We start from the raw sequence: 27,059 nt of genomic DNA on the forward strand, positions 1-27,059 counted from the left end.
TGAAGTGCTGCGATAGTGCGAATGACGTCATGGTCAGCTGATCGCCCGAAGTTGCCTGCAAATAGCTGCTGTCAGTCCGTTCTATTGTTGTTATTGTAGTACAGTGACTTTCTCGCGGAGATTTTCCTTAGTGTTCTCGCTCGTTGAGATTTCATTTCGGTCTCCCTTGTCAAAATCTTCTTCCAGTTTTCCGCGAAGCATTGTCCCGTCTTTCTTCGATAACTCGAGCGACGGGGAAATCTCATCATGGGTCTCGTATGCTCCACAGCTCAGGTAAGGCTAAGGTTCGGAGATAACCATTGTCTGACTCATTCTTTCCAGAGAAATAGACTTTTCCTTTTCTCTCTGAGGAAAGAATTATTGATTATTTAGCAATATATTTATGATTATGATTATGTAATAATTATAATTATATTTCATTGTTGAAACCATCACTAGTTGTATTTATATATTCCTCTATGGACAAAGAAACTATATTGAATTCTATTTTAAAAATATAATTGAATCAATAGTTGAATCAATTTCAATCTCATTTTGCTTTGTATCATCGGAAATTTTATGAATTCATGCACGCGAATGATCGAATATCTTATATGCGTCACTTTTATATTTTCATTATATATATATATATATATATATATATATATATATATATATATATATATATATATCTAAAGTATTGATTGTACTATATATGTATATTAGGATGTATATAGTATGTAAGCGCTATATATTTTTTAAAGATCTTTTAGTATGATAAAACTAATGATTATTACAGAGATATTACTATGAAATTAAATTATATTATTTGAGAAATTTACTGTATGTTTTTGTTTTATTTATTTATAAATAAAACAAATGGATTTGTGTCCTATACTGTTCTCTTTTACTGTATAGCTTGCGTGCTTGTGCGGAAGCACAGCTTGCAGTTTCTGTTGTTCTCAATGTCCTTCGTGCAGGAACAGCACAAGCACTCGCATTATGTATGCGTTGCTTTTATTGTTGGGTACTATCGCAGCCTGCATTACTCTAGCTCCAGGACTTCAGAATGTTCTTAAAAAGGTAAAAAAATATTTTTAGTAATTAAAAAAAAATCTTATATATATCAAATGTCTTATGTATACCTTGTCTACTATGTCTTATATATATACATTTTTGAACAGGTTCCGTTTTGTGCAAATAGTTCAAGTTATCCAGTTCCATCAAATTTAATTCTCGACTGTGAGTCTGCAGTTGGTTATTTAGCTGTCTATAGAATATGTTTCATTCTTTCTCTATATTTCTTCTTGATGTCTGTAATGATGATCAGAGTGAAAAGTTCACGAGATCCACGAGCACCGATACAAAATGGGTAATTGAAATAGCTTATATCTTGCGGGTTAAAATCGCGATTCTTAATGTGATATTTACATAAAATTCTCAGATTTTGGGCAATCAAATATCTTTTGATAATTGGAGGAATTATTGGCGCTTTCTTTATCCCGGAAAAATCATTTGGATCTACTTGGATGTATTTTGGGATGTTAGGAGGTTTTCTCTTTATAATTATTCAGTTGATTCTGATTGTTGATTTTGCTCATTCTTGGGCTGATGCATGGGTAGGAAATTATGAGGAGACTGAATCGAAAGGATGGTAAGAGAATATTTTTATGATAATGTGAATGTAGCCGACATCCTTGTTATCAATAAATGCAATTTTTAGGTATGCCGCACTATTAGGTGCATCTTTCTTCAATTACGCTGTTTCTATTACTGGGGTGGTGTTACTTTATATATATTATACACATGTAAGATTATTAATTATATTTATTTTTGTTTTAGTACAGATTTATAAATTTGCTTTACAAGGATATATATATACTCATCTAAAATTGTTTTATCTTTACAGAAAAATACATGTGAACTTAATAAATTTTTCATTTCATTTAATTTGATTCTGTGTGTCATTACTAGTATTATATCAATATTACCAACTGTACAAGAATATCAACCACGATCAGGACTTCTTCAGTCTTCTGTAGTAACATTATATGTGGTATACTTAACATGGAGTGGTATATCAAACAGTCCAGGTAGATATAAATGATTCAGAATAAGCCAGGATTATATGACTCATATTTTCTTGATTGCTCTTACTTTTTATTATTGTTATTTTAATTCATAGATCATGAGTGCAATCCTGGTTTTCTTGGTATATTCTCTGGTAACGATACACAAAATCGTATTACATTTGATAAGGAAAGTATTATTGGACTTATAATCTGGTTCAGCTGCGTTTTGTACAGTTCCTTACGTACAGCATCTAAATCATCAAAGATTACAATGTCTGAGAATGTGCTCATTCAGGATAATGGAGCTGGTAAATATTAGGCTAATAGTTTGTGTATGTGACTTAGTGACTGTGCAATTTTGAAAGTGTGTGCTATTCCTCCTATTGAATATCTTCACAAAACTATCTTTTTAATGCACCCACAATATCTTTCCATCAGCTATAATCTATATATGTTTAAATTTTTTAAAAGTTAAAATAGTTGTATATAATATCAATCTTTCTATATAGTTAGGAAAGCAGGAGAGCAGTCTCTTATTGGTGGTGAAGGTAGGCACACACTACACCTTACAAATAGAATTTTCTTTCTGATCATGCATTCTGATTATATTATATCTTTAAAAAATACACATCAATATATATTTATATATATTTGCACAGCTAAAACGTATTCAATAGTTTACTTATACATGTAATAGAAAGCAACTTCTATATTTTTATATGTAGTATTGAATAGATCTTAGTAATTAGTGTGTGTTTATCTTTATTCCCTTGCTTATGTTACATTTGTTTGTTGTGTCAGTTTATTTTTGTTTGCCATTGTTAAATATTTTTGTAGACATAAATATGGTTGTCTTATGTGAAATTGTTATTATATAATTTTCATAATATTTAAATTAAATATTGAAGATACAATATAAGTTAATTGCCATATTCTTGTAATTATAATTTTAGTTATATGTATAGCATAAAATAGCATCTATGCACAGATGCATGCACTTTTATTACTATAACACATTATTGTTAAAAACACATTCATATGAAAAATTATGCTTGTTTCAGTTTTTTTATTTGTGTTTTTAGTAGCTTTTTCTTTTGTGTTATTTCTCTTTTCCTAAATGTAACCAGATTATACTACAGTAGAAGGACGTAATGCCGATGCAGAAGGTGGGAATGATACCAAAGTTTGGGATAATGAAGAAGAGAAAGTGGCATATAACTGGAGTTTCTTTCATCTCATGTTTGCCCTTGCTACTTTATATGTTATGATGACGCTTACAAATTGGTATAAGTATGTATCTGTAGTATTATATTAAACTATTAATATGTTATTTTGATGTATCAGTATCACTATAATATTTTCATAGACCAAACTCCAGTCTGGATACCTTAAATGCAAACGCTGCTTCGATGTGGGTGAAGATTATTTCTTCATGGATGTGTTTGGCTCTTTATGTATGGTCGTTGATAGCGCCTGCCGTTTTCCCGAATAGAGATTTTTCTTAAGTTTCTGAACTTATTGGAAGCGGAAAATCCAACAGCCTATAAAACAGGTATCTATGACTCAGTGTCGTATATTGTGAATGAAATATGATAAAGATAAACGATAAACACACACAGATATGTATAGCTATATATTTAAATATAATTAAAAATCTTATGTTACAGACATTTCTCTGCTTATGATCTAACATTGAAATGCTAATCACGATTATTTACGCCAAATAATGCAATTTGAAATATTGCATATTAAAAGTATATTAATATAAGAAATATAGACACATATTTTATGTGTGCAAATTTGCTTCCTCAATATGATTATGTTTTTAATATAGAGATATTGCAGAGAATATGCATAGAATTGCAGAGAATTGCATATATGTGTTATATATGTTGCATGTAATTTTAGAACTAAACTTTTATTAATCAATTTTTTAAGTTGTGCAAGTTGATTAAATTTTTAATTTAATAACGTGCTTTATTTTGAGAAACTAATAATTATGTCATTATTACATTCTTTATATCCTATAAGAGAGTCAATTTTATTAATACATATATGTGAAATAATACGTATATATAAAAAATTACAATATACATATATAAAAATATAATACAAAAGTATATATTTATATGTCTAGTATAAAATTTACGATATTATTTGAAAAGCCGTTTCATCATCTATTCGATTTATGTACTATGCAATATGTTGCATGTACTCAAGTAATATTGCTGTACCACTGATGCATTTATAACTAGTTTATAACTGGAACTGACGCATAAGTATGTTATGTGTTATTGAAATATATATATATATATATATATATATATATATATATATATATAAATTGCATATATATTCCTATCAAGTATGATTATATTCATGTCTAATGTGGTATAATTAAACATTTTTAATGGTGCTGCTTATTAAAAATTATAGTATTTAGAATTTATTGAGATATAGGAAATAATAATCAAAACGGTAATTTATTTATTAATACATTTATTATTTTTTTTCTTTAAATTATAATATTTTATGCTTTTATTTTCAGCTAAAACATACACAGCCTCAATTTAGAGCTTTCTTATAATATCATCTGCCTATTGCAAAACGTAAATAACAACGTGTATAAAAGAAGTTAATTACAACTGATTTCATGAATAAGTATTATTAAGAGTATATGAATAGATAATTGTCATATATAATATGACTTTTATGCGTTCTATGATATATAAATAAAATACTCCTTGAAATAATTTTTTGTAAAACAAACATTTATATAACTATAAATGTGTGTATCAATGAACTGTATCTTTTTGTTTTTATTTAAATGATTCAAAATACTATTTTCTTTCTTATTTTCGTTCATTTGTTTAAACTTTTGATAAAAGAACACACGCACGCACGCATGCGCGCACACAACACATACATACATACATATATATATATATATATATATATATATATATATATATATATATATATATTCTTCTATGTAAATATACTTAATAGTTATATCATAATATAATTATTATGGATTACTATAAAACAACTTTATAAGTTTACTTTAATGTTGCAAATATGTTTTGATTTATTTGATAAGATGTATTGCAACAATTATATCATGTGATGAACATTATGTATTTTATGTTTGGCAAAATTAAAATGTTTTTCAGCGATGTTTGGAACATATATAACAGATTTTAATTTAAGTTTTATTTCTATATTTGTATAATATTATAACAATTTAAATATTTTTTTAATGTTTACTATGCTCTTATGTATGTAATAATCGAGGATTGTATTCAAGAAATTATGTGTATTTCTCGAACAATATATGTAAGACATAGAAGTAAAGAACAAGATAAGAAAATTATATATGAAATGTGTATTTAATATTTTTAACAATAATTATATTTTATTGTCCAAAACTTCCTGAGCAATATATTCCTAATCAAAAGACACTTGTACATACACAATAATTATGAGATCTTCATATTTTACCTTTCCACATTGATGTATTGTGCTGGTAATTTATAATAAAATATATATATAATTTAATTATATTATAATAAACATATTTTTTAATTATGTGGCTGATTGTTTTTGCTTTAGGTTAATTACTTTTTTATCTGATTTATAGATAGAAAAAGTTTTTGTCCATCTACTTTTATTTACTTTTTTAGATTTACTTTATATTATTAATAATTTTTTTTTTATTGCCAAAGAAATTAAAGTATTCAATACTAATTTATATAAATTATGATTTATAATTTATAATGTACTACCTAAATATAAAATGTACATAATATTCTTTGTAAATATATTAAGTTTATCAGAAAATTGTACGAAAGGTAATGAAAAACTAATATTTACAGTTATATTTATATAGCTACATGTGCAGAGGAAAAATTTATGTAAATATGTGCTTATAATTATTTAAAATGCATATCTAGGTTTTCAAGAGAGAAATTTTTTAGAAGATACTTTTTTTGATTTGTTTTGCTAATTATATATTTTTCCGTAGAAAAAAATATTTATGACTCAATTTGATATGATAACTTTTTTCTCTACTTAAGTTTTCATTAGATATTAATTACATCAATAGAGTTGAAAACACTATGTACAAAATTCTAGAATGTTGTGATCAAGATAAAACATTTAGTCCAAATCATTTAAATTAAAAGAGATCTATTCTATTTTGGCTGACTTTGTTTTATCTTTTTGCAACACTGGTTTTTTCAATAAATAATTTTTTAGATTTTGGAACGGTGAATCGAACAACAGCGTGAGAATTATGGACATGCAAATAATCCATATTATTTCTTTCAAATTTATCTGAAACAAAATTTAAAGACGTATTAGAAATTTAATTAATATTACATATAATTAAATGGATTTCATGTCTTTTTCAGATCTCCAAGACTTACCATTACCCTGAAAAATTCAAAGTGCTCCGCAGTGCGAGTTTGTCCAACATTGTAGAAATATATCGGGAATTGCGTTAAATAGACGGCATAACTAATCCTCGTAGTAATAAGAAATCCTCGCCAAGAGAATAATTTACTCAAGAATCCTGTGATTAATACGACACACGTTATTTTCAAACGAGTTATTTGCAAATTGTTAATTTTGTATTATTATTAATATGCTTTTTTAGTAATTACCGTTTGAACTGCCAGTATGCTGTGTTATAGCTATCCAAAGGAACAATCCACACCATCCGATAGGAGCGAACGCGTTATAAGTAGCTGCGTGGATCGGATCGTATACGTAATCGATTGATCCCATTTTAGAGGGCCCGAAAAAAGATGCCAAGAACATTATAATGCACACAGTCCAACCCGTATAGAGAGCTGTCTGAAATTCGCGCGTAAAAAAATGAGTATATTTATCAGAAGAAAATTTTATATTCAATACAATGCCACTCACTGCGCTCAGTTTGAAATCCTTAGGTATATTCCGAAGTAAATAGCCCGCAAAGATGCCTATGATGTAAACGGTTAATCTATGCGATGGTAGTGTATAGGAAAAATCGGCAGTATCGAATAACTGTCTTATCCTATCAGAAAAAATAAGAATATGCGAATATGCATATCGGAATTAATTCTTTTTTAATGTTAATATAACATACGTGATTTACTTACGATGTGCCAAAATACACATAATTATTGAGATATCTGGTATACGTGACGTAAAATCTCAATATCGTCGATATCAGGGCTATTGCACCAAGTATAATGACGCCGATCCTTGGTTTTTTATATAGAAACAACACCATCACGGGTGAAATCGCAAATAATTGCGTGTCTATTCCCACATGATGCGTGTGCGTAAGACACTGAAAGCGGGAAGAATTATTTCGATCTTGACGTATGTAGAAGAATCGAAATGGTATTGCAAATTTTCTTTTAAGACGTGCTGATCTAGATACTTTTTAGAAGTCTTTTTTTTAGCCTTAGTTTTTGTATTTTGGAGAAATAATTTTATCCCTCGCGCAAAACAATTATTTTGCATACATTTTATGCGTTCTACCTACCATATTTTCGAATCCAAAATAATTGTGAATAAATAAGAAATTCCGCCACCATGTTTTTTTGCAGATGTTGGCGTGATTAGTCACCACCAACGGCCACTGCGGTCCGGATCCGATATACGGCATGATGTGAGTACAAAATAATATCAGCGCTCCTAGAGTCGGTACCAATCTAAAATCGCACATTGTGAGTATTAAAAGATATTTTCATATTCAATTAATTATGACATATACGTTGCTATCAGTACCTCAGCAAGCGCGACAAGTATTCGGTCTTGATATCTAACGTCCCGGTCCTGTTCAATCTGCCTACAAACGAGTACGTTGTTAATAGACCGGACAGCATGATAAACGGGTCGGTATATAGACTTGCCGCTCTTCCTATGACAGTCCACGATTTACCTAAAAACTGCGCCAAAATTGTCGTATATTTTCAAATTGAAATAATTAGCGCTTATTACGAAAATCGATATTAGCAATAATTGATTTATAGTGCATGTGTATGTCTATATACATCACAAACAAAATTTTTATTTATATTTTTATTTTATAAAATAAATGTAATATTTATGAAATAACATTTTTCATATATATTTTAATAATCGTTTCTATTTTAAATGCTGTATTTACATTTTTATATCCAAGAAGATTACAATCTACTGTAAAATTATATTTTATTTGTAAAATAACATTTAATACACACACACACATAGATATATATTTTTATAGTACATGTTTTTTATATACTCTCGTTTTTAAAAATTGATAACGACGTACCTCGCTCATGTAAGTCCGATTCATGTAGGGAATAAAAAACGTCGCCATACTCTTGTGAGCTACAAGCAATAAAAGGCTGTTTAAAAATCGAATACCATGAAGCGACGCTATATCACCCTGCGACCTTTCCAATGAGAAAAGTTTCCGGACATTACGTTTCAGAGAGAATGATAAAAGCAGTTCACTGCCTGATATTTTGTAATGATCGTAGTATGCAGCTACGAGAGTCAGGATGAACACGGTGACGAAGAGAAGACTGTGGAAAGTGATGTAAAAATTATATCTAATATTCGAAAATTTAATTAAGAATCTGCAGTAATTATCTAGTTTTGGGAAGAAACGAATTTAGAAAGATTGGCAGAAGTTTATTATAAATAATTGAATAAGTTTCTGTCAACACTTTAATATTCGCTTATTTTTTTTATGTCATAATGCAAATGTTTTTCATAATTAAAGTATTTTTTTTACCCAGCAGCGATGGTCGCTTTTGATAGAACAAGTTGCTCCTTCACTTGACACATCTCTTTGTCCACATGCAGCCTAATTTTGAGACCAGTTTGAGACGTGTACTTTGAGATAGCATATTGAAGAGAGGCTTTCACGTCTTGGGCTGTACACGATGCGGGTGTGCATACGGCCCAATTTACGGTAGTAAAACGCGGCACTCTATGTCCAGGCTGAATATCAAAATAAATTATGCCAAATCTTAATTTTGCGTTATAATATAAAGCTGTCAGATTAGAAAAATCTGTAACGTAGACAGATATTTAGAACTATATATATTATCGAAAAATTAAATATATGTAAAGCGATGTAGGAATTTTGTAAACGTTGCAATTAATATGAAGTTGATAAATTAGTTTCTTAGACATTACTAATAATATTTTTCTCACTGTGTGACACAACATTATTTCGCCAGGTAAACTCATTACCATTATTTTACACGTTAATGCTTTCTTTTGTAAGTGTTTGTAAAAAAAATTACCATTAAGTATTGTGGCTTCAGAAATAAATCTTTATAATATATTGAAAAATATGTAAAATCTGCAGAACACTATTTGAAGAAATATAGGAAAACTCGATGTTTATTATCATGATTACATGCATAAATAGCATGATAATAGAATATTTTTTTTTTTTTTTTTTTTTCAAAGAATCTCCACAATTTCATAACCGACCTTCGCAGCAATTTTAATATACTTGTCGCACAAGCGCTTTTGAGATTGTATTTACGGAAGTCTATTAAAGCATTCGATTATAAGAGGTGTATGAATAAAGCAAACGGAGATGCTTCATAAATCATATTTATAAGATTCTTATGAAGGCGGAAGGAATAATTTCATTCAGAAAATAATTGATACATTAAGCAACAATAATTGATTGACCGAATGATAAACAATGATAATTGATGCACTAAGCCAACACGCAACTGATTGCAAATGATTGTCAGAGCACATGTCGTAATATCGCAGTCATCATATATTATTATCGTAAACCATAGATTGTTGATATCGAAGCATAACAAATTCTTTGTGTAGTTTATATAATCCATGATATTCTGATGCAATTCATTGTTTAAATTAAAAGCTTCGTAACATGTGATTACATATGAGTAATTCTATCGCTACCAACAATGTTACGAAAGATTCTTATGATTACATCCATCTGCAAATTTATTCCTCAATTTTTCGCTTTTAAATTTAAATCAAGTTTCCAAGTTTCGAGAATAACTCTTTGTGTTAGTCTTAACTGTCCTTTCTCGTACGTAGTTTGCTGTTTCATACTGTTAAAATTCATTCTGTGTCGTTCTGTGTTTTCATCGTGGTTGTTCGTCGAGTGAACGTCTTTTATTTCGTCGACATCCTCCCGCGTCGCTGTCTTTCTCCTTCGATTTACATAAATTCTGCGGCACGGATTTATGTGTCTACTACATATTCATTAGGAATTAAACGTGCTCGGTGATTCATCAAATCATTAAAATGCCGCGAATATTACTCAGAAAGAAGAAATATTTGTTAATAAAAGTGTTAGATTTTTTTTTTTAAACTCGATTCTAATTTTATTATACGTATTTTCGAATCTTATCTTTTTCACCCAATATTATTATCAATTGTTCGTGAATAAATGGCACTTTTGTAAAATGTTTTCGTGTGAATGTACGTCGTCATAATATTTATCAGAATGTTTACACAAGCTGCTCGCATTATCGCAATCTCACACTGTCAAAAGTAAAGAGCGAATAATATTTAAGTGACTCATATGACAAGACGATTTTGATATTCTACGTGCCGAAGCGATCGTCCGTTTCACTCATGAAGGTGAGATAAGAGGCGAGATTAATTGCAAAACGATCGATCAAACCGATTCACGTAGCGAATCACAAAAACATGTACATTTTACTCACGTCGGTCATGTTACTGCGGAATGCATAGTGCGAATGTAGCAGACGATGCAGATATTTAAGATCCGCTCGGGACTGATCGACATCCAACTGTAGATACGCCAGACAATATTGTCCTCGAATGCCATTCTTGCCCTCGATACCAACGCATTCGTCGAAATCACCGAATTGATTAATATTTCCGTTGAGCAGACCGGAAGGTATCTTCGCGGTCGCGTCGTACACTAAAAAGTCAATGAATATTATGAAAATGGAAAAAGTTCGACGAACCTTTCTCTAATTTACGTGGGCGATTTTATTGAGCTAGTTAGTTTCTTACGCAAGTGATTAAATTAAGTAATTATATCAGAATTATGATATAAAAATATATTTAGATATTGTGTATAATTATTTTGACATAAAGTCTTCAATTTTTTCCTGTATAAAAAATGACATTAGCTATTAATTTGATCTAACATTAGATATTTTCAAGAAATTAATCTTTTACACTTCAAAAATTGCATGTGTAAAATATTCTATTTTAATCAAACTAAATTATAAGACTAATATCTCGGAGTTAAATATCTGTCTTTTTGAAGTGTTAATACGATTAAAGAAACGATTAACTGATATCAATGATAACTGATGTACATTGTAAGATAAATTTTCAAACAAAAAGAGAAATCTGGCATCGACCAATATCTCAAAGTAACCATTGCCAAATCTCCCAGTTGCGTACAGAATAGCGACCTAATGTTCACTTACAAATGCTTTACATAACAATACTAGACGATTGTGAAAAATCATTAAATTTACCTAAGTTTATTACTTTTTAATTTTAGCAATTTCTTCTCAAACTTCATATTACTTAGATTATGTTTTTAATAATATTAAGAATAGATGACTTACTTTTGAGAGCCCATAATGTAAACTTCCTGAGTTCCTCATGAAAGATATCAGAATGTTGTTTGCATTCCGTGCTGACGCCACCTGCACCAGGATCATAAGCGGGAAGGATATGCAATAATCTACGTGCCTCGAGATCGATTTCTTCGGAAAAATTTTCTGAAAAAAGTCAAGAAAAGAATCCTTTTATTATCTCGGATATCGAAAATCTTGAATATATGCACATATTAAGGAAATTATGTGTTAATATATGCTCACACTTATTTAAGGAAATCTCGTGAAAAATATCTCTTTTTTTCTGGAATTAATATATCGTGTTGGGGATTCACGTAAATCGCAGATGAAAACAGTTACGTGCTTCGGGTTTAAACGTGAGAGTAAGAAATTTTATCGACGTAAAACCCCGCTTGCCTGACATTGACATGATAATGCGAGAGAGCCATTAAGATACCTCCCGATGTGCCTGTCGCTCGTAAACTGCGTTGTAATTTACGATAAAACGGAAACAAAATTTTCGGATATAAGGTCGAAGCACGAGTCGATCAATATAATTCCAGTCGATGTTGATGTATGTAAGAAATATTGACACATAGATGAAGTACTGATAATATATGTCTGAAATATGATTCAATCTCTACTTTGCAATGTTATATGATATGGATTGATTTTTATAATTTGAAATTCTGTCCTTCTTTTTTTATTTTTCTCTTCTTTTTTTTTAAATAATAAAAAAAAAACTTTATTTTATGAAGCAAAATTTTTATAAGACGAATTGAATATTCGTATCATAGATGAAATGATGAGTCAATTCGGCAAACTTGAGCGTGCTGGGGATATATAAGGTCATTGATCTATACTGAATGACTTCACAACTTGTTATAAAATTAGAGAAGGTTTCGAGACAACTCTCAAAATGTCAATGAACCGGCGTTATGTATATCATAATTAGTTCTCGAAAAGAAGAATTCTTAAAAATTTAAAACATATGAAGAATGATTATATATACAATAAGATAAAATCAGACTTAATCAGATTTTAATGTGCTATAAGAAACACGCTTGCATTTTTTACATTCGCGAAACAAATAAAAAATTTCATATGCATTTAAAAGTTCTTAGATGCATTTCTGCGGATGATAGAATTATTCTTTTTCTAACATTATCTCTCTCTCTCTCTCTCTCTTTTAAAAAAATTAATTTATAATTTTTTAATAAATGACATAATATAGCGAATGAAGCAACTGTGACATTATTTTATTAATAATATATCAATATTTTTTTTTTCAAATACATCATAAAATATTGAAAAAAATCAATTTTTTAGAGCCTGATATTTATAGATCTTTTTCAATAATATATATGTTATATACTGCATTGGTGATTGAATTGATTTTAAAAGCGCAGACATGTGCGACAATGGCTGACTGTAGAAGTTGCAACATGGTTTCGGACAGTTATATCAGTTATTGCATCACGGATGCATTTGCATTGAGAGATTCATCGAATACTAAATGATAAATGATGTAATCTATGGCTTCTCTAATTCTTTAATTATATATATTTCTAATATTATATATATTTTTGTTATATTTATTGATTAACAATTAAATAATGTTACTTTCGATTAAGAATTGCTCGTGATAATCTTTATCATTATTCTTTTCGAATAACGGATGATCGATGTGGTTTCCATTGTTATAACATAATACAATTTTTTTCTTGCGATAATATGTGGCAATTGGATTCAAAATAAAGGCGGACGTTTAAAAAGGACGAGCATGACGCGATGTCGAAATCACAACGGCAGTCTCTGAGCGAACGGAATAACTTAGTATCGTGGTTTGTTTGCTTGATTAACTATGTAACCGCATAAAATACAATATGCAAGTAAGTACAGTGCAGAGGGGACAAATAATGCGCATATTCACATATATCATCATTATTTAATTTATGTTTTATATATATGTATATTATGTATATATATATTTATAAATTTTTTTCACTTGTGTATGTACGTGCAACAAGTTGAGAATTTGAACACAGCAATGTATCATAACAGAAATGACAGCTATTGCGTAAACATTGCGTAGTAAGCGTTTATTTGTTTTGCTGTTAAATCGCTGACTTTATCGAAATAGGTGATAAGGTAATCTCGTATTTTTACCATAATGCAAACCGCGCTGCAATTTAAATATTTTTAAGTACAAAGCCTATGTATATATATATATATATATATATATATATATATATATATATGTATATATATAAATAGAAAATTACATTATGAAACGCACGTTAATAATCGGCGTTAACTTGTCGTGTAAATGCAATGATATTACATCTTCTACTGCGGTTTACGAAGTCTTGTACATACAACTAATTAACGCGTAGACAAGGAGGATCGGATACATATCTGTGTATCTTCATTAGTTATGTTATTAAATACGTTCCTTGTCAATTTCATAGCTTATTCGAAAAAACTACCTTGTTTAAAAAATAAGATAAATTAAAAATTTATTTATACTTAGAAGAGAACGTCTCTTTTTATATATTTACTAGTAAAATTTATTAATTTTACTTATATCTCTTTTGCGAGAAAATGTGTTTTAAATTATTCTTTCTATTGAAAATAAATATCAAAATGTATTTTATTTGTCCTATAAAGAAGACAGAAGGCAATCAAAAACCAGCGCGGTAATTTGTGCGCGTATATTTTCTATTAGATATAGAGATTATTCATTAAATTATATTACATAATTTGACAAATCAGCGATAAGAAACGGTAAGAATTTATGAAAAAAGTTATCTATTATAAGTTAATTCAGATAAAGAATTATAAACATCATATTTGATATCGCAAACGAAATGTTTATCAAATCAATACCACATTGTGAAACATTGTATAAATATTGGACTACCTCTCTTCCCCCTTAATTGTATTATGTGCATTCCATAAAACGTACAGAGATGTCCTTGTTTATCCGGTACACGCGCTTTCACGTATGTACAATCATATAAATCACGAACCTGAGGTAATTGACATCATTAATCGAAGGTCACGTATCGACTTGCATCTCGAACTCTCGTCGGAGTATCTTATAGTTCAAAACACGAATCAATGTATTCAAGAAAAATTACGAATTATCTTTATTCTACTCAAAATCTTGACCTTTTGCGAGATATATTTTATTAGAGCGTAAAAACAATCGCGTGAACATTAACAGAGCCTCATCCCTCCACTCGATAATTATCACTACGATCATCGTCTTAACAGAACATGAATTTGATTGGAAGAATGTTCATATTAGATGAGGAGCTCTCTTATGCAAGAGATGCATTTCGGAAATGCTACATGCCAAGCAACAAAAAAATGGCATTGATTTGCAGGAAGATATGAGTCCCCTTGATTAATCTTATTTTTCAATCATGAAAAAATGTTTGTCATTTGTGCCTTTATTTCTTCATGTTGTTTTTAAGTCTTACTTTTTCATTGTTTTTAATTTCTTTTGTTGACATTTATTCGTATCTTCTGTGTTTTTCTCTTAATCCTTGGTCTTTCTTTCTTCGTATTTGTCTTATTCCTTAACGAGACGTTTTACAGGTCAGTTTTATGTTTCTCACACATCACTTTGATATTTTAATTTTCTACTTTTATTATATTTTATGTGATTTGTTATTTTATGTATTTTCAGAATGATTAACTCTCCCATTTTTGTAAATATTTTTGTAAATATTTTTCATACTCACAATTTTATTGCTTCCTTTTTGACACAAACATTGCACTTTCACACATTAATTTCTCATCTTTTCTTTAACATTTGAGACTTTACGTTCGCATCGAGGCTCTTAGTTCTTCATTTTGCCCTCATGACTTTTGTCAAAGAAAAATGAGGACGACATTTACATTGCATTGACATATTGCATTGGCAACTTTGTTTGTTGAACCATTGCAACGTTTGGAAGGAAAGTATGACATGTGCATGATGAATCTGATTAGTGCGAGCATCCGAACCATGCGAATTAATTATTTGTCTCATCAAGAATTAAGTTCTTACATCATAGGTGCGTTAAGATAAAATCAACTGTAACTTTGATGCGTTCCGTTTTTATCTTTGTATTAATTTGTCATGTACTTGCGTTTCTTAGTTAGTTTCGTTTAACTTTTTTGTCACCATTGAGAAGAACCCGAAGTGAGTCGAAACATATGAGTGAATGTTTAATATATTGTCAATGCACACTATATAAAATCAAATTTTATATTATTTTATTTTATTTTATTTTATTTTATTTACGTTGATCTTACAATGCGTCATAAGAAGTATAAGTCAATACAATCATATTTTCTACTGGTTAATTATCCACATCAATTTGTTATTGTTTATTCTGAAGAAGACTACTAAGTACAGTCGAAACGCATATATTTGAACAAATTGCATTTGATTAAAGAGAATTATACATTATTCATGAGTTTTTATTATAATTGGCATCTTTTTTTTACTCGTTTAATTGGTCCATAACATTTATTTATTTATTGCAGTGCAATACACGTGTCACTCTTATCTTTTTTATTTTATTTTAATTTACGCTGATTTTACAATACGTCATAAAAATAATTGATATTGTTACGATACAACCATATTTTCTGGTTAATTATTCACATCAATTTGTTTATACTGAAGAAGATTAAGTAGAATCGAAACGTATATATTTAAACAAATTTCATTTGATTAAAGAGAATTATACATTATTCATAAGTTTTTATTATAATTGACACTTGTTTTTTTTTGTTTGTTAGTTGGTAAAAAAATTTATTTATTTATTGCAGTGCAATACACGAGCCCCCCCATTCTTATTTTAATTTATGCTGATCTTACTATACATCATGAAAATATAATTATATGCTATTTAATTTATTTTATTTTATATTTCCTGAAAATTTTGATAAGTTTTAATTATACCGATCTGGGATATCTACATTTTTTGATAAAGACCGTTTAGTTTTTGCAAAAACAATGTATGGTTAATATAAAATTAATTATTTTAATTATGACTTCGAGACTTTGTATATTAAAGATTTCATGGATTGTAGATTTGCAAGAGCAGACTACATTAGATTTTTTTTTGGCAAAATATTAATATAATATATAGTCGTCTGAGAACTAATTACACTCTGTAAATAAATTTAATCAAATTTTAATTAGCCATTTTTCAACAATTTGCGATCTACCCATTGCTCAGAAATTTACTTATATTTTTCAATCGATTTAAAATATTCGTCGAGTTTCTCAATTGTAGTTCTCTATTTAATTGTCCCATAAAGATAAATTAAAATTGAGTGTTATATGAAAATTAAAATATTAATTGTCAAACAAGGCGCTAAGAATAGAAAACTAATAAATGACAAGAATAGTATTTATATGAAAGCTAAAATTGCTTTCACGGAAACATCTGTTATGAATTTTTTATTGAGTTTTGTAAAAAGATTTTAGTTAAGTCGATACTTAACTAAAATCTTTTCACAAAACATAATTTGTGTGTGTGTGTAACTTTTTTAATACTTCTCACATATATAGGTCTCGTTATAATTATTCTAATAATAGTGACCCTGAATCTTCAGACTACCGCGTTCGCGACCTTTCTTCTCGGTCCATGAGTAAATAATGCTGCGTCGTATACCACGTGCGTTGCGTAATTCACGTGCGGTAATATTTACTTTTCTTACGGGTCCGCTACTCATAAAGAGCTGCGAACAAAGTCGTGGCAGTCCGAGACGAAATTTGCCGCAATGTGCATCGGTTAACAACGTATGATGTAGCAATAAATGAGGTTGCAACATACATTGCAAACAACAGCTTACAAAGCCAATTGCGTTAAAATTTCTGCTAATTCTAATTAATTCACCTTCTTAATCCATTTACGATTAATAAGTAGATTTGCAGGCCAAAGAAGAACAATTTTGTTAATGAAAGATTAGTTCATTTGTTGAACCATTATTATACGCTTTCGTAGTAAATGCTGTGGCAATTAATAATATTAATCATAATATTGTAATATTATTAATCAAAAACAGTTATTTTTTCAGTTTATTTTTCTCTAAAAAAAACATTTTAAAGCAAACATATCTAAACTAAAATAAATCAAAATATATATTAATCAAAATAAATAAAAATATATATTAATAAAAGAAAAAAGATATAAAAATATATAATTAAAAATGATTAAAATATGACATATATATATATATATATATATATATATATATATATATATATTGTATATATAATATAAAACAATATAATATAAAATATGAAAATCGAATATTTTATAGTTAATCAATGAAATCTATTTTGCTTTTTATTCGCGATGTCATTATTAAAATTATTGTTTTTATTCTGTAATTTAATACTTTGAGACGTTTGATTGCTGCCGCCTGTAGCCATAAAAAACTCCGAATTAAAAAATGAGTTATAAAGCACGAATTGAATCATTGGTAAATTATGATTAATGTCTCGGGTTTTTTGTGGGAAATCCCGGAATTTATATGTCAATTACTCTTGAACTATAGAGCAAAGTATGAATCAAGGTGGATTACATCCTTTCTTTAGCAGAAAAGAAAATATCTGAAACATATACATGTAAAAATATATATATAATAAAAGATAGCATGATATTCAAAAACCGATTCTTCGACAGTTTTAGAGTGATAATCCTCTTTTTAACAATGCTGAAGTCTGATCCTTGACAAACCGGAAATATCTTTTTATAGATTGTACATGGTAGATATATAATGATCCTGGTATAACTGGATCTTGTTAATTTATGCATATGTGTCTCGGAACAATAGCTATAAATCTCATCGTTATAAATTAATTTAATATATAGATTTAATATATAGATTTAAAAAGTGAGTTTTTTAAAATTTATAAATATATATCATTTTTTTTCTCCTATTTTCATATCATATATTATGACGTTTTCGAAATTTTTTATATCAATGAAAACTTATTTAAATGTGTTTATATTTATTATTTTAATGTGTGTGTTTTTTCGAGAGATTTTTTTCAATATGTTGTTAATTATTTTTTATTATAGTACTGTCTTTCCTTGCAATATTTTTGCAGAACCAATGTTTTTTATTTATCAAATGCAAGAATATAATTGTAATATCGACTTATACGATATTGCACCATCAAGATATAAGCTATTCGTCTAATCCGTGAAGCGTAAATATATGATCAAAGAAACTTTCAAATATAATCTTTTCAATATTGAGAGAAACATATCAATCATCAATTGTGAATGGGGACACATTATTATATATTAATTTAATATAAAAAGAGGAACTATTTCGCATAAAGTTCATGCAAAATTTGGACCCTATATGTCAACGAGAAATTTTTTGAATCTTTTAATAATTAACAGATATCAAACTGTTTTTTAATTTCAAATCTTTTATGCGTAAATCACTATTCTTTTAACAGATATAACCGCATTCACATGATTCATCTGCTTAATATAGCAGTGTGTAATTTTGTTTTACCTAACGACATTACGCGGATTGTCGATGGGGAAAAGTTAAATCAATTAAAAATATGATAAAAGTTAAGTATTCATTAATATCATTTCCAATTACACGCGATATTTAACGCCATTATAAATTTTTAAAATAACATAGTAATTATATTCGCATTGAAAGCGAAGTATGGATGCTAATATCATTTAATATTTTTTGTTAAAAAAGCACGAAATAAAAAAAAGAATAAAATATAAATTATTGTAAAAAATTTAACACAATGGTAAAAATCAGATGTAAAAATGTAATCGATTGATACAACTTTCTTTATAAAGTCAAGTTTATTTCGTAGGAATTTATTTTATTTTGCGGGCATTGAAAAATATTTTATTGAAATATATAAAATCAGACAGAATACCAGTCATGTTTTCATGTCGCATCAATAATTATATGTGTATAATTTGCATACAGAATTCGCCGTCGAATGAATTAGATTGATAAGATGTATGCAATTGTATATTTTTGTCGTGTTTCGTCTAAATCCAGTCTCGTCGGATGAAAAAAGTAATAGTCTTTATTATTAATATATGCGAGTGAATCCATCAACGGGCATAATGATATGAGAATGCAATATATATTTTTATTGAGATAGTTATGTATAGGATACGCTGTGTTGTGAAATTATTAATTTTACATCCAATATAGCCACAAAGATAGATTTTGTATTATGCAAAGCTATAAATCAAATTTGTTTGTGACGCATTATAAATTTTCCTCAAAATTATCTAGATTAATAAATTTCAGATACTTAGTAATAAAGTATTCCTTATACGATTTTAATATAATATATTAACATTAAACGTAAAATAGAAGAATTCGTGTGATGAATGGCATATGTTAAGTTAAAACACAGTATATATATATATATATATATATATATATATATATATATATATATATATATATACTGTGTTTGTACTCGCGTATTAATACGTTTATATATGTATATTTCAATGAGCGAAAATTTATTGAGCATCCACATTTGTAATAGTTTTTAAATTATATGTACTTTATGTATTATGTACTTTGTGCATAATATGATTCATTACTTTGTAGAGATTTTATTTCACATCTCAGCAGATAAGAACATCTTGATTCAATTCATTGTGTTTCAAGATAATATGTTAGCTAAAATTAATATTATATGTTTTATATTAGAGACATTTTACATATTATTTTATATTACATTTAGACTGTAATAAATCAAGTGTAATGAATAATGAGAAAATATTAATATAATTAATGTTTTTTTTTATATTTGTCAAGGACTCTTGCATTAAAAATATGTCAAAAGTGAATTTATAAATCGATTTTCTACACATTAAAATGTTGAACACTTTGTCACTTTTGATATGCCCGTTGCAGTTGTTCGACGTTTACAATTTATCGACGTGTCGGCATATAATGTACACAATATTACGATTAAAATTATTTTCGCATAACGTGCGAATGTCGAAATATTAAAAATATTTTGCATAATTGTTTGCATTTTAACAATTGCAAACAAAAATTTTCGTTAAAACTCTTTGTATGTGAGTAAGTGATGTGGTATGTGAGTAAGTACGTAGTAGGTAAGTAAATCTACATATGCACATAGGTATATACATATGACAGTATTTATCGAAATATTGCAAGTGCCTCTAATCAATGCCACAATTAAGGTCAGCGCATTTTCTGTTTGACACATGCATTTTTTTATTTGCTAATGTCTGACTTTGGTAAACTATCCTTTATTAAAATATTCTTTTTCTTTTATTATATAGAAAAAAGTTCATATATCCAATATAGAAATATATATAATTATAAAAATATAAAAATCAGATTGGGTTTTGATAAAAAATATCGATGCCAATTTTTTCTTTGTCTGCTAATAAATATTTGACATAACAATTTTAACTCAACTTAAAAAAAAGACGAAATGTTTGTTTTTTGGAGGAATTTTAATTATGCGACAATCTATTAATTAAAATTAATATTAATTGTTAGACTATTTACGTGGACGTATTTCAAAGATGAATTGCAACATAGTAAAGCGAAATGTATGTAACTTAAGGTAAACGAATAAAAAAAATGATTTCTTGATATGCGGTATTAGTTTCTCAATAATCAAGTTATTTATGCATTCGTAGAAACGAAGAAAAAAAGACCCTGATATTCTGTTTTAAACTACAACTATTAATCAATGTAATAGGTATTCGTGCAATTTGAATAAATGCATATGGCCTTCGACAAAAGTACAAGAGTCATGTACTTTATAATAATATTTTATTATATATTTTATCATATATTTCGCGGGCTAAACTAGTAGTCTGCAGATTATTTCTGTTTATTTTATTTTTCTAAAGTATTATTGATTTTAGATTCTTTCGCTAAAGAATTTTGATATTATTTCTGTCAATTTTATTGATCGTCAAAGTCCGTTAATAATGAGATGCTAAGAACTAAGGAAGTGAACGAAGCTGCATTTACTACATTCATAGTTGATCAAAGGTTAATAATATTTTTGTTGATTACAAGATAATTAACAATGCGAAAATGTGCAAATTTCGAACTGTTGCAAATGGATTTTTTAATTAACAATTAATGTTGAAAAGATGAAGTTGATGTATTCTGTGAGATAAATGAAGATGAAAATCGCGAATGTGTGAATGAAATTCTATATATGAGTGTCTTATAACACGATGCAATTTTTCAATGTATCTGTCAATGAATCTGATTTTATCCAATCAGCATTTGAGCATGATCCGCTTCCTAAAAATATGTCACCGAGAAGTCATTTATTTATTCATTTTAATTAATTATTTTAGTTCACAAATATGTTTCAATTTCCTACACTGCAATTTGAAATATCCGCATAAACAATCTAACAATTACGGATATTAATATTAACTAGTAGACAGAAGAACGACAATATATCACGAGATAATTTTTAACTTAGTATTTTTTTCTTAATTTTTATAAGATGATTCTCTATCTTTATATAATATATATATATATATATATATATATATATATATATATATATATTATTGCCTAAATAATAAAAAGTGTCAGTTTGCTAACAATAATATGAAATTAAACTTCACTTTTTTTGTTACGAGCTATTATAATAGAGATATTGTTATTTCTCATTTTTTTTATATGAAAGTAAAATATTCTAGACTCACCATAATGCGGATTCGTGTGATGCATTTCCAGTTTGCCATCGCTCCATACATTCTTTTCGGGGACGATTGTATAATTGCTGATAGTGCTGATTAGCTCGTCGAAAGTGAAGTTTTTTGTCGTATCAGTCTTGTTGCGCGACAGCACGTGTAGTATGTTCTCTTCTTCGAAAGTGTTGAGATTGCCTGAAGGCGTCAAGATGTTGACTGACTTGTCCGCCTGTGATAGACCGATTAGACTGAGAATCACCCAAATTCTCGTTTCCATTTCTCCCCTCCAACAAAATTGCCAGACCGAAAAGTATTACACGCGGGAATATGGGTCGCACAGTTTAATTTTTTTTATATCGTGATATTGTTGGCGTTTTTCAAGTGAAATTGATAAGACCGGGTTGGCAAGATTAATTGTAGATCATCTTCGTGCTTACATGATCGCCGTCAAAAATATTCACTAAAATCTTGGAATTCGGGAAATTTGCTACAAATATGCTCTCTCTCTCTCTCACAAAAAAAAGAAAAAAAAAAAAAGAAAAAAATTGTAACGAGTTGTCGCGCGTGATGAATCGGTCAAGAGAATCGCACGAGGTATATCGAGTGTTTCGCGAATTATCCGATTGTTCGAAGACGAGCTTAACGAGTGATCGCGACATGAACGACGAAGTCACTTGGAGCCACCTTGCCATAGGGAGACCGAGAAGAGGGGTTGAATACTGTCGCACGTATACTCGTCCTCTCCCACTCTTCTGTACCAAGAAGGACCTCGATTGTCGATGAAATAAAAGTGACTAGGTGTAACCGCGCGAAAGTATTGCTTATAAATCGACAAAATATCTTAAGTCAAGCATGCGAGAAAACAAAAAGATGACCGTGAAAATGATGAAAGAGATTTGAATCGATATTTCGGGATATTATCTATCGATGAGATTAGATCAGTTTTTGTTTGCAAGAATATCTTTTTTTTATAAGAAAAGATCGGCATTAACAAGTACAATTATAAATATCTAATATATAAAATAATAAATAATATATAAAAAAATTTATTATATAATTTTTTCTTTATATATAATTTATTATAATTTTAATAATTATTGATATTTTGACATATACATGTACATTGCCAATGACATATATTTGATTGCAATGCATTGCATTGGATTGCAATCTTTGTTGCATTGCACATTTTTCATGTATTAAAAAAAAAAAAATAATTGTGTCATATTTCAAAAATAGAGTTGCATATCTCTGCTTTTTTCATTTGAAAGTAGACGCATGTTAAAGCGATGTGCTTTGTATTTGAATTCTATATAGTCTATAATATATAGAATAAATATAATATTAATATAATGTATAGAATATTTCTGATACACGATACAGTACTGCTACAAAGTTTGTATGCGCGCCTAGATTCGATATTGTTCTCCACGACAGTCATTGATTAAGATTCGATGGTGATTTAGTGTGGTCATTCATAAGCGAAGCAGTGCTGATGATGACTCGAGATCAGCGTACAATTAAAATTATCCTTGAAGCGCATTCCGTTACCGTCTTTGTTAACTGACCACAAGTTCTATTAACAGTCACGACCTTGGAAAACCGCGATTATCAACAAAGACTGATCATTTCATTATATAAGATATACCATAGAAAAAAAAAGAACTTTTTACACAAAGTTTTTAAATCTCTAGAAACGAAACAAACAGATAAATATTATCATATAACTTTAATTCGTGAAAAAAATTTCTGGCAAAAGAAATTAAATATTTTTTCCTCAACATCATTGTGATAATGTCACAATCAGATGTTAAGAAAACTCTGCTGACGCATAGATGTAAAAATGACTGAATAAATAGTAAACCGTGTTCGATCCTACAAAAAAAAACTAAGCGCGCTAGGCGAGCGTTGTATCATACATATTTGTTTCATTTGACTCTTTTAAACTTTTTTACTTCTTTCACAAAGGAAATCAATTAATTCAAGCTGAATTTAAAATATATGTGCAATTCGATTATAAAATATGTTTTCGACATGTTTGCAATTAAGAAATTAATCATCATACCAAAACGATTATATCGCGATATCGCATTGTATGCAAATTTTCATTTGGTAGCTGAATAATAATAATATAATATTGTATATATAAAAAGATATGTACCAGCTAAATCCGAAAATTGCTTCACGAAGGCAATCGACTACGTAGCCTTGGATATTGATCTCTTGGATGTTCGATCTGTCGATCAGTTCGGGTCTTAATCATCTCTAAAAATTTCTCGGTGAACCTTCACCCATCTCTATCTGAGAATACGGATTTAATCATATATCACTTCAACGTTCGGCTTTTCAATGATTTCGAATACCAACATAAATCAATCACAAAATGGGTACAAAGATCTTTCATAAAATTTTGTATATAAAACTTTTCGTTATAATAATCAAGTCCCTTACTGCATGCAGAACATTGTTCATATACAAAAATATGTACCAATTAAATCCGAAAATTATTTTACGAAGGCAATTGACTATGTAACCTTGAATATTGGTCTCTTGGGTGTTCGACCTGTCGATCAGTTCAGCTCTTAATCAGTTTTAAGAACGGTCGGTAGACCTTCACCTATCTAAAAATATTACAAAATTCATCATGTTACTTCAATTGTGGCCTTTTAATGATTACAAACACTGGCATAAATGCATCGCATGTATGGTGCAAAGATCTTTCGTAAAACTTCGTACATAAAACTCGTACGTAAATCTTTTCGTTGATAATAATTAAGTTCCTTATTGCATGTTAATTATCTCATTTGCATTTATAATTATATACTATTCCATCTTCTTCTATATATAAAAATGTAGGCTTCAGTAAATTGAGAATCGAATTATCATGCGACACGTGCCGTTATTGCACTATGCATATATTGCACAAACATCCTCTAATCGAAATGCTAATCCAATTCAAGTTGCAGAAACTTGGTCATCAATTGCAGAATCATAACTAAATATATTGTCGATATGTTAATTATATCCCGCGAAATACTATATTCTAGATTTATTTTTCGCAAACTATTATATATACGTTAAATAATGATTATATAGAAAAGAATTCTAGATTGTGTTCATGTTTTGCAGACAAGATTATAATAATAATAATATATATATATTGCAACGCATTCAGGCTATAAAATATTTGCCAAATTGATACATCTGTTCCATCGAATAAACGAAATATTGTATATATCGATATAATAATATTAATAAAGAAAAAATATAATGGCAACAGAGTTAAACTCATTACATAAAGAAAATCGCGATTTATCAAATATTTGTCAAATAAACGTGTACTATTCTTTACAGGTACAGACATCATAGTGCAGGGTGAATTTTCACTACTGTTGCAATGCGAATCTTGCTAACGAATGCAACTCGCGGAAGTCCGCGACTATGTCATGATTATGATTCGCATGCTTGTCTAGAAGAGTTCTCGAATTACAATTAAGCAGAGTGCATATGCAATCATTTAGAAATGTTTTGTACAAGCAAAATGCATCAAGATACTTACGCAATTTGTTAGCCTTGAATTGAGCGGATAAAGTTTCCTAAATATATTTTGGTAAGTTTATTCTATCAGCTTACAATTAGGGTAGGTAAAATATATTTTAGTTTTAAAAAAAAAAAAAATTAACTTGTAAAGAGTATATGCTTATATATAAATATACGTGTATGTATGATATTTGAAAAAAATTGCAAAAATACTAATATTATCATGACAATTCTTTTATTCTTTTAATAATATATTAGATATTATATAATATTTAATATAAATATTATAATTGTAATATTTATAATATAAATATATTATTATGTTAACATTGTCAATAAAGTTGTGTGTGTGTGTGTATATATATATATATATGCTTGTACAAAACATTTCTAAAAGATTGCATATGCACTCTGCTTAATTGTAATTCGAGAACTCTTCTAGACAAGCATGCGAATCATAATCATGACATAGTCGCGGACTTCCGCGAGTTGCATTCGTTAGCAAGATTCGCATTGCAACAGTAGTGAAAATTCACCCTGCACTATGATGTCTGTACCTGTAAAGAATAGTACACGTTTATTTGACAAATATTTGATAAATCGCGATTTTCTTTATGTAATGAGTTTAACTCTGTTGCCATTATATTTTTTCTTTATTAATATTATTATATCGATATATACAATATTTCGTTTATTCGATGGAACAGATGTATCAATTTGGCAAATATTTTATAGCCTGAATGCGTTGCAATCGGTGAATTGTGATTTCGATTTTTATTGATTCAATAGAACTGTTTTCGGAAAATTTCTCTCTTTTCAAAATTTAAGAGGATTATTGGGGGATTTTATTTTAATTTTGTTAGATTTTATTTTTGTTTTTGTTTCATGCGAAGCTCATTGTCAGTGTAAAATCAATTTCTTATTATTAGTCAACAAATTAGTCTTTCTTTATCAGAGACATAATAGACTCAGGCTTTAGTGCTCGTGGAGATCACTTCTACATATTTTGTGAAAAAAAAAAAAATTAATTTGCTAATAATTACGGATAAATGTTTTTTTTTAAATATTTTAGTTACTTTCCGAACACCCTCATAATATTATAATCAATAATCTATAATTATTTTAGATACAAAGTTCTATAAAAA

At 28.5% G+C, this 27,059-nt stretch overlaps 2 protein-coding genes across 5 annotated transcripts; one reads left to right on the forward strand and one right to left on the reverse strand.

Moving 5' to 3' along the window:
- Positions 1-65: 65 nt before the first annotated feature.
- On the forward strand, positions 66-5,426 carry LOC126848155 (probable serine incorporator). 4 transcript variants are annotated; one of them, XM_050588806.1, is made up of 11 exons: positions 66-273; positions 898-1,062; positions 1,164-1,351; positions 1,424-1,633; positions 1,703-1,787; positions 1,889-2,072; positions 2,165-2,359; positions 2,561-2,599; positions 3,191-3,341; positions 3,418-3,603; positions 4,600-5,426. In XM_050588806.1, the coding sequence occupies exons 1-10, from the start codon at positions 247-249 to the stop codon at positions 3,554-3,556; spliced, it is 1,383 nt and encodes a 460-aa protein (XP_050444763.1). In that variant the 5' UTR covers positions 66-246; the 3' UTR covers positions 3,557-3,603; positions 4,600-5,426. The 4 variants fall into 4 exon arrangements, with proteins under 4 accessions (XP_050444763.1, XP_050444762.1, XP_050444764.1 ...); XM_050588805.1 differs by lacking the exon at positions 4,600-5,426 and adding an exon at positions 3,719-4,350; XM_050588807.1 differs by lacking the exons at positions 2,561-2,599; positions 4,600-5,426 and adding an exon at positions 3,719-4,347 and having other exon boundaries at positions 67-273; positions 3,179-3,341.
- LOC126848134 (O-acyltransferase like protein-like) lies at positions 5,422-23,085 on the reverse strand. The gene is made up of 12 exons (XM_050588759.1): positions 22,387-23,085; positions 11,651-11,806; positions 10,766-10,986; positions 8,830-9,038; positions 8,362-8,617; positions 7,833-7,993; positions 7,588-7,756; positions 7,196-7,389; positions 6,981-7,110; positions 6,716-6,908; positions 6,479-6,624; positions 5,422-6,386 (listed from the first exon to the last, which is right to left on the reverse strand). Exons 1-12 carry the CDS (start codon positions 22,649-22,651, stop codon positions 6,240-6,242), a joined length of 2,247 nt encoding a protein of 748 aa, XP_050444716.1. The 5' UTR covers positions 22,652-23,085; the 3' UTR covers positions 5,422-6,239.
- Between the last annotated feature and the right edge of the window lie 3,974 nt (positions 23,086-27,059).

This window comes from Cataglyphis hispanica, chromosome 3 (genome assembly GCF_021464435.1).
Source record: "Cataglyphis hispanica isolate Lineage 1 chromosome 3, ULB_Chis1_1.0, whole genome shotgun sequence".
Classification (NCBI taxonomy): domain Eukaryota; kingdom Metazoa; phylum Arthropoda; class Insecta; order Hymenoptera; family Formicidae; genus Cataglyphis; species Cataglyphis hispanica.

What these genes read in the sequence shown, in the direction of transcription:
- LOC126848155 (XM_050588806.1), top strand. Translation starts at nt 247, where the DNA reads ATGGGTCTCGTATGCTCCACAGCTCAG. An exon ending in TTTATATATATTATACACAT is followed by an intron (nt 1,788 to 1,888) that starts GTAAGATTATTA and finishes TTATCTTTACAG; the next exon opens with AAAAATACATGTGAACTTAA. An exon ending in ACGCTTACAAATTGGTATAA is followed by an intron (nt 3,342 to 3,417) that starts GTATGTATCTGT and finishes ATATTTTCATAG; the next exon opens with ACCAAACTCCAGTCTGGATA.
- LOC126848134 (XM_050588759.1), bottom strand. Translation starts at nt 22,651, where the DNA reads ATGGAAACGAGAATTTGGGTGATTCTCAGTCTAATCGGTCTATCACAG. An exon ending in TCCGCAGTAACATGACCGAC is followed by an intron (nt 9,039 to 10,765) that starts GTGAGTAAAATG and finishes TTTGATATTCAG; the next exon opens with CCTGGACATAGAGTGCCGCG. An exon ending in AGGATTTCAAACTGAGCGCA is followed by an intron (nt 6,909 to 6,980) that starts GTGAGTGGCATT and finishes CGCGAATTTCAG; the next exon opens with ACAGCTCTCTATACGGGTTG.